Consider the following 19,491-nt stretch of genomic DNA (forward strand, 5'->3'; position numbering starts at 1 on the left):
CTACTCCATCAGCCCCTCACTCCCCTGGGGAAGCATACAGGCCAGTACAAGCCGGGTACCTGCTGCGCAAGTTCCCTCTCGTCCCCTCGCACTGATCCCACCTATGGCCCGGGGTGTAGACGTGCTATGTATAGCTAGAATTTTTTAAAATTGTGGTTAAATACACATAACATAAAATCTACCACTTCAACCATTTTAAAGTGTACAATTCAGTGGCATTTAGTACATTCACGATGTTGTGTAACCGTCACCTCTATCTGGTTCTGTAACTGTCTCATCCCACCAGATGGAAATTCCACACCCATTAAGCAGTCACTCCCATTCCGCCTCCTCCAGCCCCTGGCAGCCGCCAGCTCCTTTCTGGCTCTGTGGATTTGCCTTTGCTGGCCATTGCATATAGGTGGAATCGTACAACATGTGGTCTTTTGTGGCTGGTTCCTTTCACTTAGCATAATGCTTTTGAGGTTCATCCATGTGGCATGTATCCATGCTTCATTCCTTTTTTATAGCCAAATAATATTCCTCAGTGTGGACAGATCACATTCCGTTAATGCGTTCATCCGCTGATGGACATTGTGTTATTTCCTCCTTTTGGCTGTTGGGAATAGCACTGCTACGAACGTTTGTGTACAAGTTTTTCTTTGAACACCTGTCTTCAGTCCCTTTGGATAGATACCAAGGACTGGAATTGCTGGATCCTATGGCAATTCTATGTTTAACTTTTGGGGGAACTCCCCAACTGTTGTCCACAGCGGCTGCGCCATTTCACATTCCCATCAGGAATGCACGAAGGTTCCCATTTCCCCACACTCTCGCCAGCACGCGCTGTTTTCCATCATTTTGATTGCAGCAGTCCTAGTGGATGTGAGGTGGCCCCTCACCGTGGTTCTGATTTGCATGTCCCTAATGATGAATGATGTTTAGGGTCTTTGCTTGTGATCATTGCTGTTTGTTTCTCTTCTTTGGAGAAATGTCTATTTAAGTCCTTTGCCCGTTTTTAAGTTAGGTTGTCTTTTTGTTATTGAGTTGTGAGAGCTCTTCTAGACGTAATCTTTGAGTATTCACTCATTCATTCCTTTATCCATCCCACAAACACTCATAGATGGCTACACAGGTTAGGCCAGGTGGCCCCAGAGTCAGCTTAGACCTGGCACTGCCCTCGAGGGGCTCACCGTCTGATGGGGAGGCTGGGTGTGGAAGCAGTGACCGTGAGACCAGGGGTGAGGTCAGCATATGACAGACCAGTGCCTAGTGTGTGTCCTCGATGCCTGCGGTCGAGGGGTTTGAGCCCCCTGGGGCTTGCACTTGGCCCTGGAAAGGAAGTATAGTTTGCCAGACAGAGAAAGGGGGGGAGAGGTATGTCCCAGGCAGAGCGACCAGCACAAGCAAAGGTGACTGGGTCATCAGAGGCCAGATCCCGGAGGCCTCCCATTCTAGTAAAGGAGCTTGGGGAGCTTGGGTGGGCTCTGAGCAGGGGAGTGACAGTCAGATCTGGGTGCTGGTGGGAGCTGAGGTGGCCTGCCTGGAGGCGGGGGACCTGGGCTGCAATGATCTGTTTCTACCCCCAGGGTCCATCCCAAGCCTGACCAAAGTGCCCCGATTCAGACCCCACTTGTCCGAGCTCCTGCCCCCAGCAGGCGCTCTGACCCCGGGCAGTGGGGGCTTTGCAGCCTTGAGCTGCTAGAAGAATTTGGGAATTTGGAGAGTGCTTTCAGCCTCCAGGATCCAAAGCGCCTGGACCTGCGGCCTGGAGGCTGGTGCCCAGCAGGGTTCCCATCCATCTCATTTCCCCGGGTCAGCTTTCTGAGGCTCTACAATTACTTTGGGCTGAATTCTCCAGATTCCAGCCCGCTCCCAGCCCCACCCGCCCAGATGCTCTTCCTCCACACCAGCCTCGGGCGTTTCTGCCCATTGTGCCCGTGGGAGACCCAGGGGGATCTTGGCCAGATTAGCGGCGGGGCAGGCGGGCGGTGGGGATTGAGTGTCTGTTGGGGCGTCCTGGGCGCAGCACGTGCTGTGGGCTCACACCACACGGGGACTTTCCCAGCTGGCTGTGGGTGCTCAGCTGCCCTGGAAAAACACTGACTGGTTTCTCTCAAGGAAGGGGCTGGCAGGCAGTGGTAGAAGGAGGAAACTCACTGCCCTGGGAGGCCAGGGCCTTGGGCGTCAGCTCTGGGAAGCCCCTGGTGGTCTCCCCCACTCTTGCCTTTTGCCCCCTCTCTAAGCAGACCCGGTCTGTTGCTTGGAAGCCAGGTGTTGCTTTGAGAGCCAGCTGTTGCCCAAAGGTCTGCTGAAGCGAGCACCCCCTCCTTGCAGGCGGCTGCGCCTTCTCCTCCAGGTGCTCAAGACCCAATAGTTGGTGCAGCTTCTATGGAAAACAGTCGGCAGTTCCTCAAAAAGCTAAACAAACCACCTTAGGACTCAGCAACTCCACTCCTAGGCATATGCCCCAAAGAGCTGACAACAGAGACTCAAACAAAACTTGTGCATACATGTCACGGGCAGCACTATTCACAACAGCCCAAAGGTAGGAGCAACCCAAATGTCTGCCTGTGATGGATGGATAAAGAGAATGTGGTCTCTGCAGACAATGGAATATTATTTGGCCATAAAAAGGAACAGAGTACATACTGATTCATGCTACAATGTGGATCAACTGTGAAAACATGATACTAAGTGAAAGAACCTGGACATGGAAGGTCACGTAGTGTGTGATTGCATCGGTATGAAACGGCCAGAATAGGCAAATCCGTAGGAACAGAAAGCAGAGCGGTGGTTGCTGGGGGCTGGGGGAGAAGAGAATGGGAGCCACCGCTAACCCCCGCTGGTGTGGGCTTTCTTTTCGGGGTGGTGACAATATCTTGGGACTTGGTAGGGTGGTGGTTGCACAACATGTGAATATACTCCATGCTGCGGAACCGTACCCTTTAAAATGGTGAACTTTATGTTATGTGAATTTCACCTCGTTAAACAAACAAACCATCATGCGATAACATGTCCCGTAAAGAGGGAGTGAGCCTGGCGAGTGCCCTCCTGTCCCGGCCTCAGTCCCTGGGGGGGTGCCAGGAGATTCAGTACCAGGCACCCTCCCCAGTCCCACTGAGGATACCATGTTGTAATAAAGCTCACTGCTCAGCCCAGCACACAGTAGGTGCTCAATTCACATCAGCTCCTGTTTCCTCCTCTGAGTGCACCCAGTCATCCAGAAATGAGTGACCAATAACAGCAGCTGTGCCTGTGTGCGCAGCCCTTCTCCCCAGTTCTCTGATCTGAGCCCGTGTGGTGGTGGGGGTCAGGTGTTTTATACCCCATTTCATGGATTTGGAAAGTGAGGCTCAGAAAAGTTGAGTGCCTTCCCAAGGTCACACGTGGGCTGCAGCTAGAGTCAGGACTCGGTGGGCTTTTGGTGAGTCTGCTCAGACGCCTGCCTGGCCCAGGCACCTGGGGGTGGAGGGAGAGGGAGCAAGGGGTCTACAGATGATGGGAAAGCGCCCCCTGTGGAGTTGGGGTTTGCTATTCAGGGGCCACTGTGGACAGTCCGAGTTGATGGCTGTCAAATCCTAGGTGGGTTATCACGTCCCGAAAGGAAGGGTCCGTGTCTGATTCAGAGGTGTAGGGAGCCGTGGTTCTTGCAATCCCGTAGGACTAGCAGTTGGCAGGCCTTGTGATTCCACGGTTCTTGCGAGTCCCAGGCTGAGGGGGCGTGGGTGTGTGTGCCTTTCCAGGCCGGGATCACACGTGTGTGTCAAAGGAATATGGCCCCTTGAGGGCTGGGATCTGTGCTTTGTTCCCTGGTGGGCAGAGCTTGGCCTGTGGCGGGCCCCTAGAACACACTGGCCCACTGATCCTGAGTGGGGAGGGCCTTGCCTGGCTGTCTCACCCTGTCCTCTCCCCTCTCTGCAGAGCGCTGTCGTCTGTCGTGGCCCTGGGCGCCAACATCATCTGCAACAAGATTCCTGGCTTGGCCCCGCGGCAGCGCGCCATCTGCCAGAGCCGGCCCGATGCCATCATCGTGATTGGGGAGGGGGCGCAGATGGGCATCAACGAGTGCCAGTACCAGTTCCGCTTTGGACGCTGGAACTGCTCCGCCCTCGGCGAGAAGACCGTCTTCGGGCAAGAGCTCCGAGTAGGTAAGGGCGCCTCTGGGATCTGGGGGACCCCGCGTCGGGGCTTTGGGGACCAGGGCCAGTACCTGGCCACCCACCACCCACTGAAGGCCAGGCCAGGCCACCTATGCTCAGTATTCTGCACTGGCCCTGCTGACCGACTTTTTGCGATAGCAGCTTTCCCTGTGTCTCTCTCTGTGCCTGGCCTGGGTGGGAGCCCGAGAGCCCCAAGGATACCCAGACCTGGCCTGGCCCTCTGGGACACCACTGCGTCTGGGGCAAAGGAGGTGTCCATGGGAGCCAGTGCATAAGAGGATGAGGGTCCTTGCTCTGAGCTGTTGGGGACGTGGTCCCAGTGTGGATGTGAGCTGGGCAGGCTGGCAGCATGGCAGTATGGTGCAGTGGCTAGAGGAATGCTCTGCTACTGCTTAGCAGCTGTGTGGACCTAGGCACACTGCTTCATCTCTCTGTTCCTCCACTTCTGGATCTGGAAAATGAGATAACAGTTGTAGTTCCTGCAAGGGGTTGTTGGGGGGCTTCGTGCGAATGGTGCCCAGCCCACAGGAAGTGCTGTATGAATGTTGTGATTCCTAGAGTAGAAGGGTCTCCAGACAGAGGGAACAGCGTGAGCGGAGGCACTTGGGATGCTGTGGCGTGATGCGTGTGGGAGCATCGAGGAGCCTGCAGGCTAGAGGGCAGGGGGTGGAGTGTGCGGGAAGGGATGGGGGGCAGGGGTGAGCCTCCAATCCCGTGGGCAGTGGGAGCCCCTGAAGCACATCACAGGTGGAAAGAGGGCCACACACCCCCTCTTCCTGTCCTCAGAGCCCTGCAGGAGGATCCGTCACTCCCATTTTACAGGGAAGGGGATTGGGGCCCAGAGAGGGGCTTAAAGGGAAAAGCGTGACTTCTGGAGTCTGACCTGGATTTGGATGCAGCTGTGTGATGTTGGGCAGGGCACCCGGGGCTGCTGGGGCCTCAGTTCCCTTGTTTGTAACACGAGCTCTGAGCGAGCAGGCCCTCCTCTGGGTCCTCAGAGCCTCTCCCCGTGCCTGTACACAGTAGGTGCTCAATAAATGGCTGTTGAACAAGTAAGGGTGGGAATAGTGACGTGACTGGCCCCTCCAGGCCATTGTGAGGGTCAGATGGGGGAGAGGAATAACTCAGGGGCACAGGGCTGGGCACGCAGGGGGGCCCCTGCTATTCCAGACCTCAGCCTGCGGGCACAGGTAGGCCCCAAGCATGTGGGCACAACACATCCTTCCGATCCCAGAGGGCCTGGAAGCCTGGGACTGCCGAGCAGAGCCACAGCTGCCGGGACCCAGGCCAGAGCCGAGCTCTGCAGGGCTTGGAACGCCTTGCGTGGGGTTGGGGGAGGGTGCGGGGGAAAGCCCCCAGGGGCCCCTTTGTGGTGAGCAGCCTGTGGGTGGCACCTGGCACAGCCAGGAGGGTGGCACCGCCCCTCCCTGGGGCCCCACCACCCAAGTGCAGCTCCCTCCCTCCAGGTGCCAGCTGGGGAGGATGCGGCTGCCCACCCCGTCCACCACAGTCGGGAGGACGTCGGCGTTGGTGCCCACTTCGTGCCGGGTGGGCTCTCATCCCACTGCACGGCTGAGGAAACTGAGGCCCATGGGAGTTGAGGGGTTGCCCGTGGCCACACAGTTTGCGCTCGGTGGAGCTGGATGCAGATCCAGGTCTCTGCCACCCTCTCTGGTAATGTCGCTGCCCCACTGTGCAAAGAGAGATGGACAGTGAGAATGGTCCTGTGGCTGCACGGGGTGGGGGCTCCATTCGGGACCGTGAGATACAGGCGGTAAGGGAGATGTGGCCACTCTGAGCTTCTCCTCGGGGTCAGCCCCAGGCAGGGGGGTCACCGACGGTACCCGAGAAAAAGCGCAACTCCTAGGGACAGTCCAAAGCTGGGAGGAGTGGCGTTGGCCCCCGCCGGTGACTGCCCACAGTGGACGCTGGCGGTGCCCCTGCAGATCACCGTGACTGAGCGTCACCCACCCCTGGAGCCGCGAAGATGGCGGCTAACAGCTCCCAGCTGTTTCTTCTTGGAAACTAGCCCTCGGCCAACATGAACCTGGGAGGGTCCGCAGCTCTGGCCACTGGGAGGGGCAGCCACAGCCAAGGCCGGCCCGATGCGGGGGGTGGGGGGCTGGTGTAAATGTTGCCCCCTTCCTGCAGGTGGGGCTGCTCTGCGGTGCTCTTCGTGCCCTGAGCTCCCCTCGGGACAAGGCATCACGCGCTCAGCTTCTAGAGAGCCCCCACGACGCTCCCTCCAGCATTCACGAGCATCTCAGATGCAAACTTTTAGGCAGAGCTGTCCACACCTGCTATCGCCATCCCTCACCTTCTCTAGCTCCCATCGCCCCTGTCCAGGCCATTAGTGACCTTCGCATGGCCACTGACCCCCTCTTCCTCGGCTGGGCCCCACCTCTTGTCTCTCTGGCTGCCCCTTCTCAGCTCCGCCCCGACCAACTCTCCCCGGGCGCCTGGACCAGTGCGGCTGCTCCCTGTGGGCTGCTCAGTGAGGCTGACTCAGGGGACCACTGGCTTGACATCCTTACCATCCTTCTGCTTAAATCTTCTGTCCCCAGCCTTCCTCCCCACCAGCCTGACCCCCCAGTCATCTCAGCAGAAACCTGATGTCGTTTCCCCTGTCCACCCCTCCACTCTGCCCCATGGCCACTGTAGGACCTGCCTCTGTGGCCCTCCCCCTGGCAGCTGTCAGTGCCTCCTCCTGCCTCCTACCCAGCCCCAGCCATGCCGCGTCACTCCCTTCCTTCAAAACCTACAGTATCTCCCTACTGCCCAGGATAAAGGTAACTCCTTAGCTTGGAGTCTGAGTAGCCCCTCCCTCCCTGCATCCCTTCTGAAAACCAGAGCTTCAGCCGTAGCCAACTGCCTTCTCTTCCCTCCTCTGGGACTTTGCTCCTGCTGCCTCTCGCCCTGGGAGTCCCTCCCATCTGCTCCGCTTACTCACATCTGATTTCCCCACGCCTCCCTGGCTCTTCCTTGTCCACAGCCAGGCCTAGTCACATCCTGGTGCTCCATCCTCCCTGCACCGCTCAGCCCCGGGCCAGCTCAGCGCCTGCCTCAGGCTCTCCCTGCGTTCCACCCAGGGCCGGCGGGCTTTCCAAGGCCCAGGCTGAGGTGTCCCGTGAGGCCGAAGCCCTCCCTGGCTCCTTGCTGCCCTCTGAGGAAGGGCTGGCTCTCTCTCGTGTCAGCCAGGAGGGCTCTGGCTGCAGGCCGAGCTGGGCCGCGTCCTGAAGGCGGCGGGAACCCTGCTGGGCACTGTGATGGTGGTCTGAGCAGGCACCTTGCTCCTCCGGGGGCTCAGCTGCTGGGAGTCACGAGCAGGAAGTGGGGCCGAGCAGTGAGGCCAGCCCCTGTCAGAGGCATGCGGGTGCCCCAGGCACGGGATGGGAGCCGGGCCAGGAGCTGGCAGGCAGCCGGGGGCACTCGTGGGAGCAGCCACTCAGGCGGTGCCAATTAATGATTGGCCCTGAGAGGGGGAATGGCCTGGGTGGGTGGGATGGCCCCTTCAGGCCTTGCCCATGACCTTGGACCATGCCTAAATCTTGAGAACTGATGGGAAACCCCTTAAAGAGGCAAATCAAACCTTGTGCAAAGATCCAGCCTCTCCACCAGCACCTGGTGCTGTTGCTTCTACGCCTCCCGGGATGGGGAGCTCACTGCTTCACGTGAGATAGATCTTTCCTACGAGGCTCCTGTGCTGGCTTTGCCTTGGGGCCCTCCAGGTGCCATTTCCTCTGCTCCCTGCAGGGAGTCCAGGGTCTCCCCTCATCACTGGTGGCCTCCACCTTCTGGCCACCCAAGCCCACCCCAGGCCTATTTCCTCATCTACGGAGTGAGGCTTGCGGCCCAGGGCCCTCCTGACCTGTCTCTTCCTTAACTGAAAACGAGCTTGTGGGGAGGGAACGAATGTGTCCCAACTCAGCTGTCTTCTGCCATGGGGTGGGGCAGGGGCCTGGGGGGAGACACGAGAGTCAGGGGGTGAACCTTGTATTCCAGGGACGCCTGTTAGAAACTCGGGTCCCCCGGGGACCCCGAGCAAGGCAGGGCGTTTCCTGCAGGCTCCATAATCCAGCCAGGACTGTTGGCCTGGGCTTCTTTGACAGGGTGACATGTAAGCTGAAACTCGAGGGAGAATCAGAGTGACCCAGACCAGCCTGGAGGTGAGCACAGGAAAGGGGGCTGCAGGTGGAGGGAACAGCAGGCACCAGGGCCCAGAGACCAGAAAGTGGATGGTATTTTCCAGAAACTGCAGGCAGGATCATCGAGGGTGAACTGGAGGATGGGGAGACCTGAGGCTGGAGGGGCGGGGCAGGGCTGAGGCACTGTGAACCCAAGGTGTGAGTGCTGTGAATTGCTGGAAGGCATGGAAGGTTCTGAGCAGAAGGACTTCCCTCGGCACGCGGGCGCCCTCCAGCCACTGCCCCACCCCCGCCTGAGCCCAGAGTCCCTTGGGACCCACTGGCACGGGGCATGGGGGCTGCGGCTGTGTGCTCTCGGGCTCCCACCCCCCACCCCGAGCTGCCATGGAACACTGAGTCCCCCCCATCATGTGCCGCCTCAGACATGACCAGGCATAGGGGCTGCCCCTAATCTGGGCTCACGTGGCCACCCGGGCATGGCAGGGGCCGCTGGCTCCGCTCAGGTCTGCTCTGTGGTAAGGTTTGCATTGGGACTGAGCCCTGGGCCCACCAGCTGCAGACAGTAGGGGCTCAGGAAAGGCTGTCAGTTCCTGGACAATCCGAGGGAGCAGAGTGGCTTGCCTCTGGGAGTCTGAGAGGCAGATCTGGAGTCAGCCACTGGCCGGGGCCTTGGAGGAGAGAGGGTGACTGCCGGGCCCGCTGCCCGGGACTTCACAGGCCAGACCTGGGGAGGTCTGACCTTAGTCCCCAGGAGGGTCTAGGGCTCGAGGGCTACGCTGTCCACTCAGGGGTCCCACAGGCGCCCACTAGCCAGGGAGCACTTGAAATACGGCGCATGCAGACTGTGATATGCTATAAGTGTAAGACGCAAAGATTTCCAAGGCTTTGATGGAAAAATGCAAGTAAAATATCTCTTTAATGATCTTTACGTTGATTACATGTGCAAAAGGTACTATTTGGATATATGGGCTAAATAAAGTGTTACTAAAATGAAGTTAACCTAGTTTTTTCACTTTTCTGTATTTATAATGACCTACGTGGCTCATGTGAGACTTCTGTTGGGTGGCGCTGCTCTCAGAGGAGTCGTAAGTGGCCCAGAGTCACCCTGGTCAGGGTCTGAGTGGACATTTGAAGCCAGATCTGACAGTCTCCTTCCAGGACACTGTCCTCCAGCTCAGCTAAGGGCAGAGGGTCACTAACCAGCTGCCTCCTGGGGTGGTGCAGGGGTGTGAGCGTGGCTCCCTTTGGCAACCCCTGTTCTTGTTCAGCCTGCATGCATTGAGTGCCTGCTGTATGTCAGGCCTGGGGCATGGCCCTGGGAGGTGGAGTGAAGGCCACTAGCCCTGCTCTTGGAGCCCTGTGCCCAGGATGCCCCGGGTGAGCTGATGGGGCTGGGTTGGGCACGCCCTCATGACCTGCAGGCCCCGAATCTGAGGGATGCACATCTTTGTCCCGTCTGCTCCGGTCACTCCCCACTCCCATCCTGCGGGCCCAGCCTGAGGCAGCAGAACAGACATTTCCGAGGCTCAGAGTCCAGGCAGTCAGGACACAAGGGCCAATTGGGGCCTCCAAAGTCAGAGTCAGAAAGACTTTTCTGGAGGCAAAGCCATCCACGCCCACTCCTGGTGCAGGATAAGAGGCCTGAGGTCACTCCAGGTAGGCTCGAGTTCTGTGCTCCTCCACAGAAGGCCAGATTGCGCCCGGGAGGGGCGGAGCCCGAGGTGACTGTGGAAGTGGCCAGGCTCTGCACCTGCCGGTGGGTAGCATGGAAGCCCTAAGGTCAGCAGGCCTTTGACCGGCAAGGTGCTGGGCTGGGTGCTGCTTGCTCCTTTCATATGGTCCCTCGGAAGCTGCCTGGAACTCGTCCAGGATGGGGATTTTCCACCCTCTTGGCAGGGCCCTAACAGGTGGGACAGGCTGTGGGGTGGGTATGGAGTCTGGGCGGGAGAGGGCACTGCTGGGGATGCAGATGCCACCTGGGCCAGCTGTCCGGGGCCTACTGTATGGGACACAGCCTTGTGCTCTCTGGGCCTCAGTTTACCCACCTGGACCAGGAACTGAGGATGGGGCCTGAACTCTGCCAGGACTTGAGGTCTCTCCTTGGAATGGGGGTCAGGAAGGTGCTCCACTTCCTCAGTGCCCACCCTGGGGTTCTGCCAAAGGGTCCCACGGACGAGGGGTCAAGGGCTCTGGACTCTGGTTCACTGAGGCAGGACACAAATCACAGGGTGGTGGGCCACCACCCTTGGCCTCCAAGGGGCAAGGCCTGGTCCAGCCCTCAGCCCATCTCCGAACCCAGTGCCTCCTGCCACCATTTCAGGAGGATCATTTCTCTTGTGACTGCAGCCATCTCCTGCGCCATCCCCACTGTGCCTGGCTCTTACACAAACGTCACTCATTCCAGGTTCTATGTCCCCACATCATCTACGGGGAGACTGAGGCTCATGGGTGCCTGTGACTCGCCCAAGGCTGCATGATGGTAAGAGCCAGGGATCTGAGCCCAGCAGCCCAGCTCTGCGCCCTGGTGGGGGTCCAGGTGCCAGGGGGCCCTGCAGCAGCCCTGGGGACAAGGGGCTCTAATTCCACCAGTCCCCACACCCAGGCAGTTGCTGATTTTGCTGCGAGGCCTGATGAGGAGGGAGCATCCTGAGGGCAGGCTGCCTGAGGCTGACCTCCTACCAAGAGAGGCTGCAGGAGAGGCCTTCTCAGCCTCCCAGAGCCACGGGGCAGGGGCACAAGCTTCTGCAAGGCCAGCTCAGCTCGGGACACAGACCCTGGGCTCCGGCCCATGCTGCTCCTCGCTGTGTGGCCCTGGGCCAGCCTCTGCCCACTCTGGGCCTGGTGCCCCCCATGTCCCGTGGAGCACGACCCACCTAGAGGGCCACTTTGCAGCATGTGAGGGCCTTGCTGGGTCAGAACAAAGGCCCCGGGCGTGCGGGCGTGCCGGCGTGTTTGGACCTGGCATGAGTTTTTCCACTGCTCTGTTTATGACAACGGCGGGGAAGAGCTTAGCGTGGAGACACTGACTCAGCCGGAGCCGAGCCGGGGTGGGGGCCAGGGTGGGGCTGGAGGAGACAGAGGGACAGAGGGACAGAGAGAGAGACAGAAACCGAGAGGGAAGGACAGACAGAAGCTACAGAATGGGAGAGACAGAGCGAGCTCTACACACGGATCCACAGGCATGCACACACGTGCACACGTGCACACATGTCCGCCAGCGCAGGCCTTCGCCCTTCCTCACCCACCCCAGGCCCACGGGCTCGGCCCGTGCTGAGGTGGGCAATGAGACCAGGCACTGCTCTGAGCACTTCCTGTGCCCCGTCTGTTCTGTGCCGTCCGTGGCACTAACTCGCTTGGGCTGCACAGGACGCTGGGAGGTGGATGATGTGATTCCCTCCCTTAAACAGGGGCAGAAACAGGCATGGGGGTGTGAGGCAGCCTCCCAGCTGCCACTGGGCTGAGCCCAGTTTGCACCCAGGTGGTCCAGACCAGGTGCCTGCCCAGAACCCCAAGGCTGGCAGGCAAGGGGCCTGGCAGGCCTGGGCTCTAGGCTTCTGATTCTTCAAGAGCACAGAGAGGGGTTTGGGACCTAGCCGGGCCTGTAGGCCTCTCTGGGCTTGCTTGGCCCCCTGTCCCTGCCTCCACCTCCCTGCCTCACCCGGACCCCAGCCTGAGCCACACGTGTGCTGGGACGCAGCTCAGGCAGGGAGCTGCAGGCCCAGGCCCCGTGACCGAGCCCAGGCTGGGCGTGAGCAGCTCCAAGGGGGCTCACTGACCCTGCCCTGGGTCCCTGGGCTTCTCTCCCCGGTTTCTATGCCCCTAAAAACCTGGACGTGGGCACTGCCACTGCACCCACTCGGCTGGGTGACACTGGTGTGGCCTAGGGTGTCTCCTCTCCTCCCTGGCCTCGGTCTGTCCACCTATAAGCTGTGTGTGGGAGGGGACAGCACTCTCCCACTCACTTCTAGGCTTGTGGGAGCCTGGGGGCCAGAAGGGTGGGCGTGGGGCCTCAGAGGAGCAGGGGAGCTCACTAGCTAGCAGTGTCCCCCTGGCTGGGCCTCAGGTTTGGAGGACTCGGGGGCCCTACCCCAACCCATGTCCCTGGGCCACTTCAACTCCAGCAGCCCCATTCTGAGCTTCTCCTCGGGAAGATCCATCTGATGAAAGCTCCTTGCTAAAGAGGTTTGGAACCCCCTGTCCTGGGCCTTACCCCCATGTTACATGGGGAAACTGAGGCCTGGTGGAGCGAAGGACTGGGCCGGGGTCACCAGGAACCCCAGTTCCGTCTGGGATTGGCCCCTGGTGATGGTGATCGGGGTGTTTCCCGGGCAGGGCTGGGGTGCCCAGCTGCCTCCACCTCCCTTCTGCGGTCCCCTGGGCACCCCAGACTGCCTGTGGCCAAGGCAGCTGTTTGGGTCCCCCAAACTTGGTCCTCTCTACCCCTCTCTTGGGGACGGCCCCACCAGCTGCCAGGGCCCCACATCAGGAACCCTTCTGGGTTCATCTTTCTCTAAACTCCTCACGGTTCACCTGCTAGTCTCATTGGCTCCACCCTCAGACTGTGTCCCAAGCCTGGCCACTCCCTACCTCCTCCACCTGGCAGGCCACCAGCATTTCTTACTCAGACCCTTGCGACCGCCTCACAGTGGGTCTTCCTCTTTCTTCCATCAGCCAGAGGGTCCTTTTCAGTGTCTGTCACAGAAGCACCCTCCAGGGGCTCCTCATCTTCTTAGAATAAAGTCTAAATTCCTCCCCATGGGCTCCCAAAGTCAGCACGGTGTGGCCCACTTCATCTCCCGCGGCTCTCCGCTGCGTCAAACCACCCGCACACAGCTCATCCCCTCCTCAGGGCCTTAGCGTTGCTGTTCCCTCTGCCTGAACAGAGTTCCCTGTGCCTTTGCCTAGCTCCCTTCTCTGGTCATTCAGGACCTGCCTTCAGCATCTCTTCCTGAGGGGCACCCTCACTGGTCACTCTCCACCCCAGTCCCTCCAGCCACCCTGTCCTGCTGACCCCTCGTTGTTTGGAGCTCGGCCCTCCGCCTGCATTCTCTGTGAGCCCCCTCCCAGTGCATCGGCCCCCTGGGCTGCTGGGTGTCGGCTTGCCCTGCTGTTTGTGTGGCCTTGGGCTTGGGGATGGGTGGTGCTGGGGGCCTTTCCCCGGGGGCTCTGGGGTCAGTGATGTGGGTGGGCTGCACTTGGTGCTGGGGAGACACTGGCTGGTAATAGTGAGTGACAGGGGCTGACACGGCTGAGCTGGGGCCGCAGGCCTGGTCAGAGGAGGCAGACGGGACTGGAAAGGTTTCCCTGACCCGGTGGGTGGGGAGTGGTCTGAGAATGGGCCCTGGGGTCTCGGTCAGATGCCAGCTCCGTGGCTGGCGTGCCATGTGATCTGGGGCTTGTCACTTGCATCCTCTGAGCTGAGCATCCAAACTGTTAGGTGGGGCCCTGTGAGAGTTTGGATGGAGTAGGAGAAGTGGTATGTAGTCCCCGAAAAGCCATCAAATGCTGTGTGTTTTCCTAACAGCTTTATCGCAATAGAATTCGCCTGCTGTACAGCTCATCTGTGTAAAGTGTCCAGGTCGATGGTTTTCAGTGTGTTCACAGAGTTGTGCAACCATCACCACAGGCCCTTTTAGAACATTTTCATGCCCTTGAAAAGAAACCCTGTACCCCTTAGCTATCACTCTCCAATCCCCGCAGCCCTTGGCGGCAGTCATCTGCTCCCCATCTCTATGGATTTACCTATTCCGGACATTTCACATAAATGGAATCGCACAACCTCCAGCCTCTGTGGCTGGTGTTGCTCACAAGCACAGTGTTTTCGAGGTTCAGCCCCGTTGTAGCGTGTGTTGGTACTTCCTTCCTTTTCTATGGCTGAACGAGTTTCCGTTGTGTGGATGGACCACATTTTCTTTATCTGTTCGTCCGTTGATGGACACTTGGGATGTTTCCACCTTTTGGCTGTTGTGAACAATGCTGCTGTGAGCGTTCATGTACAAGTTGTTGTGTGGACACGTGTTCACTTCTCTTGGCGTATGTATCGGAAAGGGATTACTGGGTCGTATCGTAATTCTAAATTTAATATTTTGAGAACCGTCAAACTGTTCCGTAGTGGCTGCACCCTTCACAGTCCCGCCAGCTGTAGAGGAAGGTTCTGATTTCTTCGCATCCTTGTCAACACTTACTCTCGTCTGTCTTTTTATTTTAGCCATCCTCATGGGGGAGAAGTGCTATCTCACTGTGGTTTTGGTTTGCATTTCCTTGATAGCTAATGAAGTTGAGCATCTTTTCAGGTGCTTGTGGGCCATTTTTATTGCTTCTTTGGAGAAATGTCTATTCGGATCCTTTGCCTCATTTTAATTGGGTCATTGGCCTTTTTATTATTGAATTGTAAAAAATACTGTGTTTTTTTAAAGAGAGGCAAGACAGGTTGGCGGAGGGACAGGTGAATTGAACTGTGTTGGCCACAAGCACGGGCACGTGCCCTGGGACACAATTTCGCTCACACTCACGGAACCGCATTCGTGTCTGAGCCCAGGGACACATGCAGAGGCACACACACGGATGCCCAAACACGTATATACCCACGGAGATCCTGTGTGTTGTGTGTGTCACACATGCAGGCGTGAAGCTCAGTTCAGTGACCCTCTCGGTGCTGAGGCTAGGCCGGCCCCCCTGGGACCACGCGTGGGCCCTTCTGGCACGGCGACTGGGCCATGTCAGAGTAATCATCCTCATTTTGCGGGTAGGGAGACACAGAAAGTCCCCTTGACTGGTCCAAGGTTGCCAGTTGGCCAATTTTAGGGTCTGAACTTAAACTCGAGCCGTCAGGCTGTGGGACTCTCTGGGACTGTGTGTGGCTGCCAGACCTTTGGCCTCACCTCAGTTGTTTCAGAACGTCAGGTCTGGGCTCCCCCACTTCCCAAGCCACTGTGTGACCTTGGCAGCGTGCTGCTCCTCTCTGGGTCTCAGGCTCCTAGTAAGATGGTACAGGATGGCCCCAAGTTCCTCCCCAACTGAAGCTCTAGATTCTCGGCTCCCTTTCTAGAGGGAACCGAATGCCTTTCCCACCCAGCCTCCCCAGGCCTGCAGATAATCGAGTCATTGTGAGCTCAATTATGGCTTTCTGAAAATAGTGTGCCCCTGAAAATAGCCCCCCATGGATGCTGGGAAGTGGCAGGCAGCTTTGAGTGGACAGTGACGGGGGGTGCCTGGGACATGGGGAGAGCAGCACCCCTCCAGCTCTGCCCCGGGATGGGGAGGGGAGCTCCATCCTGCCCAGGCCCTGTGCTGTCCAGGGGACACATTTGTCCACACCAGGAGCTGCTCACAGGGATCTGCCTGGTCCCCAGCGTCCTCCTGGGGGTCAGAGTGAGGGGATGACAGGGTGGGCTAGGCCCTGCTGTCCCGGGCTGGCCCCCTTTCCCTGGGCGTCGGGTCTGGCTGGCGTCGCTGAGGGCCTGGAGCAGGGCAGGGGCTGTCTGTCCCTCTGAGCCTGGTGCCCAGCGAGGGCTTGAGTTTGAACGGCCAATAGGAAAGAGAGAGCAGAGCTGGGTGGTCCCTGAGTGGCCTGGTGCCTCAGTTTACCCACGTAGCGGTGGTCTCTGAGGGTTCTGCTGCTCTGACGTTCTAGATTTGTATAGAATATGTGTGGAGGCGGCAGCTGGGCAGGGCTGACCGGGAGGGGACTCTGGATGAGCACAAAGAGCTGTGCGGGCCTGTCCTGGGAGCCCTGTGCTACACACGGTTGGTCCCCGGCCAGGCCTGGCTCACTTGCCATTTGGGGATGGTGAGGGCAATGTCCATTTGTCTATTTGCTCTCAGAGCTGCTCCTGGGCCATGGGGTGGGGTGAGGACTATGAGCCCCACTTGGCAGATGGGGATATGGACTCAGAGAGGGTTTGTGACTTGCCTGGGGCCACACAGCGGTCGTGAGACTCCAGGTCCAGTGCTCCCCTTCCACTCCTCCCAAGTCTCTGGGCACCACCCTCTCTGTTTTCCCGAAACCTCAGGGCGGGGAACTGCAGGGCTAATGGTGCTCACCTTGCCCTGCCGGGCGCCGGAGACAGGCTGCTCTGGAAACAGTGGGCCAGTGTGCTCAGGGACCTGCCCAGGGCTCACGAGGGCTGTGGGATGGGGTGGCCAACGTGCAGGCTGCCTGCCTGTCTCCGGCATTTTCCAGGGATGCTGCCAGACACCACTGCTCGCTCCGGTGTCTGCAGGTGCAGATCTGTGCTGGGGTGGGCTCTGGATCCCAGACACCCCCAAGACCAAAGTGAGCCCCCAGGACAGGTGCTGACCCCATCAGACCATCCCTGCTGCCTCCACCCAGCTCCCCACCCCCGTTGCCAGGCACTCCTGCAGCAGCCGGGGGCTCAGACGGCTGCTGTAGCCCCCTCTGGAGCAAATCATGTGCCTCCTGTGAGGTGGGTCCCCTCGAGGATCTGTTCATGGGGCGTCATGCAGGTCGAAGGAGGGGAAGTCCAGGAAGCTGTCCACCGCAGACCTGCTCGTGTGCAGGACTCGGGAAGCAGCCTTGGTGGAGGCACACGACAGAGTCAGACGTGAGTCCTGCCCACCATCCCTGCAGCCTGCAGCTCACCGCACGAGAGCCCAGTGGAGGGGGCCTCACCCTGACAGGGTTCCCAGAGCAGGAGGCATCTCGGCTGCGTCCAGGGCCTGGGGAAGCTGTGGACACGTGGGGACACGGGCAGGCATTCCCGGTGGAGAGAAGGCCAGCGTCCACTAGGACTGGCAGCAGGGTACCAGCCCTCTCTGCAAAAATAGTGATATGTGCTGGAGGGGGCTGCCCCTGCCCACAGGTGGGCCTGTTGTCTGGCCTGGCCAAGCTAAGCTGTAGGGAGCGGTGGGTGGGGACAGATGAGATCAGGCCTCCAGAGCTTGAGGTCCTCTCAGAGGCCTGGGGAGCCATGGATGGTGGCTGAGCACGGCCCACGGGTTCGAGGAGCTTCTTTCTAAACCTGAGCACTCGCTCATTTTCAACTTGGAGGATGTACAGGCGATGCATAGGGACTGGCAAGATGGCCCAGGAGTGATTTTGGGAGGGAACCGTCTACCCGCACCACGCCGGGCACACTGTGACCTGGGGCGGGTTAGGAAGCCCTCCAAGGCAGTATCCAGGTCTGTAGAACGGGGCTGTGGTCCCCGCCCCGAACCACCACCGACTGCTGTGGGGCTGTTGTGAGAGTAAATGAGACGCGCGTACAGAGTGTGGGCACACGGGAGCCCCTCGATCCGGGACCCGATGTCATCCTCCTTGATTCTCCCCAAACTACTGCTCTCTTGCCTTTCACCACCTCTTGTCTCCGTGGCGAGACGAGAGGGTTTGGCCCATTAAAACCAAATAAAGAAGGAATTAGTGGGAGTGGCGGCCCGGTGAGTAACTGCTGAGTAACCGTGCGTCTGAGCCGGGTATGGGCTTAACCAGGCGGGAGCAGGACCTCGCAGCGAGGACGGAAGGGAGGTTTCTGTGAAATGCTCTCCACACGCACGGCTCGCCTTCTGCCATCTCCTCCCGCCCAAGGTCACTTGGCTGCAGAGGGGCCAAGCTGGGCACAGGATGGTCTCCGATGACCTGTGCCCCAGGCCCTGAGTGCCTCCCTCTGCCTGTCTGGGGTTTGATTCCACTGCCTGGGTTCCAATCCTGCTTCAGCCACTCATACCTCGTTTCATAAGCTCTCTGCGCCTCAGTCTCCTCGTCTGTAAGTTGGGAATAACAATGAAACCTGCCTTGTACAACTGTCATGACAGTCGTTGAGAACATGTGTGCGGGGTTAGAGCGGGGCTGGCCCACCGAGAGCGCTGGCCAGGGACAGCAACGACAGTGTTGGAAACACAGCTCTGCTCACCTCTTTCTAAATAGTTCCAGAATCCCCATCCCCTGTGTAGCCAGAGTGAGCGCTAACATCAAAATCCTACAGCGGCTGGCCCGGCACCTGCTTCTCGGGATGTCCCTGGCCTCTCATGACCCGGCTCACTGGGACCTTGGCTGCCTCTCTCCTCGTCACCCTTGACCTGGTACTTCCAGCAACACCAAACCACTTCACACCTTTGCTGTGCTGTGACCAGCTGTGTGCATTTACCATACACACATATGCATCCCACACATCTCATACACGCACGAGCTCCGACTCCACACAGTCAGTCACATCCATCACAGGTGAGTTAACTCATACGTCTTGGTAAGACTTACTTAAGATGTCGCCTCCTCCAGGAAGCCTTCCCTGACTCCATCTCTCACGAGGCAGGTCAGGGCATCCTTTGAGGTTCCATGACTCCCTGTGCCCCTTCTCGCAGAGCCCAGTGGTCACCTCCTTTCCTGGAATCCCCCACCTAGTTTACTGCTCCCTTGCCTGCGTGTGTGTGCCTGCGTGTGTGTGTGTGTGTGTGTGTGCACGCACACGCACCAGCCTGTCAGCAGGCCCTTCTGGGCTAAGGCAACACCAACACCAACAGTAAGGAGTTCAATGACCCACTTCCCCCTCGATGGACTTCTCTTCAGACGGTCTGCAGCTGATTTAGAGCCGGGAGGTCGAGTCCCACATTTTCCCTGGCCCTGTGTCTGTCTGGGAGTCCCTGGCCAGACCAGGGCTCCTCCGAGCTCCTTAAAGGGCCACTTCTTATGGAGCAGTGACAGAGGGGCTGGGCCCGTGTGGTGAGCAGTCCCCTGGGGGCTGTGCACTGACCCGGGGTTGGGGGAGTGTGCGCAGAAGGGACCCGCAGGGGAGGAGATGCTGGAGCCAGGTCACGGCAAGGCCCTGGGCAGGCAGGAGCTGCCCTGTGCCCTTTGCAGACCCCAGTCTTTCCGGGGAGGAGGGGACACCCACCCCACCCTGCCCACAGCTCTTCTCAGAGGAAGGAGGTTTTCGGGAAGCTGTGGCCCCTCCTTGATGGCAGCCTGAGCCTCCTCTGCCCTGGGCCCCTGAGACCAGCAGGTCCCACCCTGGTCTTTGCCCCAGATGGGAGAAACCCCGGGAAGAGGGACCCCATGTAAATGAGCCCCCAGGGAATAGGGGGTGGGGGTGAAACTGAGGGTGAGCCCCCCAGGGGAACAGGGACCCCATCTAGATGAGCCCCTCCCAGCTGGTTGTTGGGTGAGGAGGTCGAACCCAGAATAAACAGCCAGCACCCAGCACAAGGCTGGGTATGCAGTTGGTGCTCAATGGATGTTATGGAATGGACTT

General features: G+C 59.2%; 1 protein-coding gene across 2 annotated transcripts in view; it reads left to right on the forward strand.

The window, feature by feature from the left end:
- WNT7B (Wnt family member 7B) overlaps window positions 1–19,491 on the forward strand; it is a 50,827-nt gene that overhangs the window by 20,738 nt on the left and 10,598 nt on the right. Inside the window, exon 2 of one of the 2 annotated variants that reach the window (XM_046646485.1) lies at window positions 3,904–4,126. In XM_046646485.1, the coding sequence (XP_046502441.1) occupies window positions 3,904–4,126 (223 nt within the window). Of the gene's footprint in view, window positions 1–3,903; window positions 4,131–19,491 lie in introns of both variants that reach the window. The other variant, XM_046646486.1, reaches the window with a different exon arrangement.

The sequence above is a fragment of the Equus quagga genome, chromosome 19 (genome assembly GCF_021613505.1).
Source record: "Equus quagga isolate Etosha38 chromosome 19, UCLA_HA_Equagga_1.0, whole genome shotgun sequence".
Classification (NCBI taxonomy): Eukaryota; Metazoa; Chordata; class Mammalia; order Perissodactyla; family Equidae; genus Equus; species Equus quagga.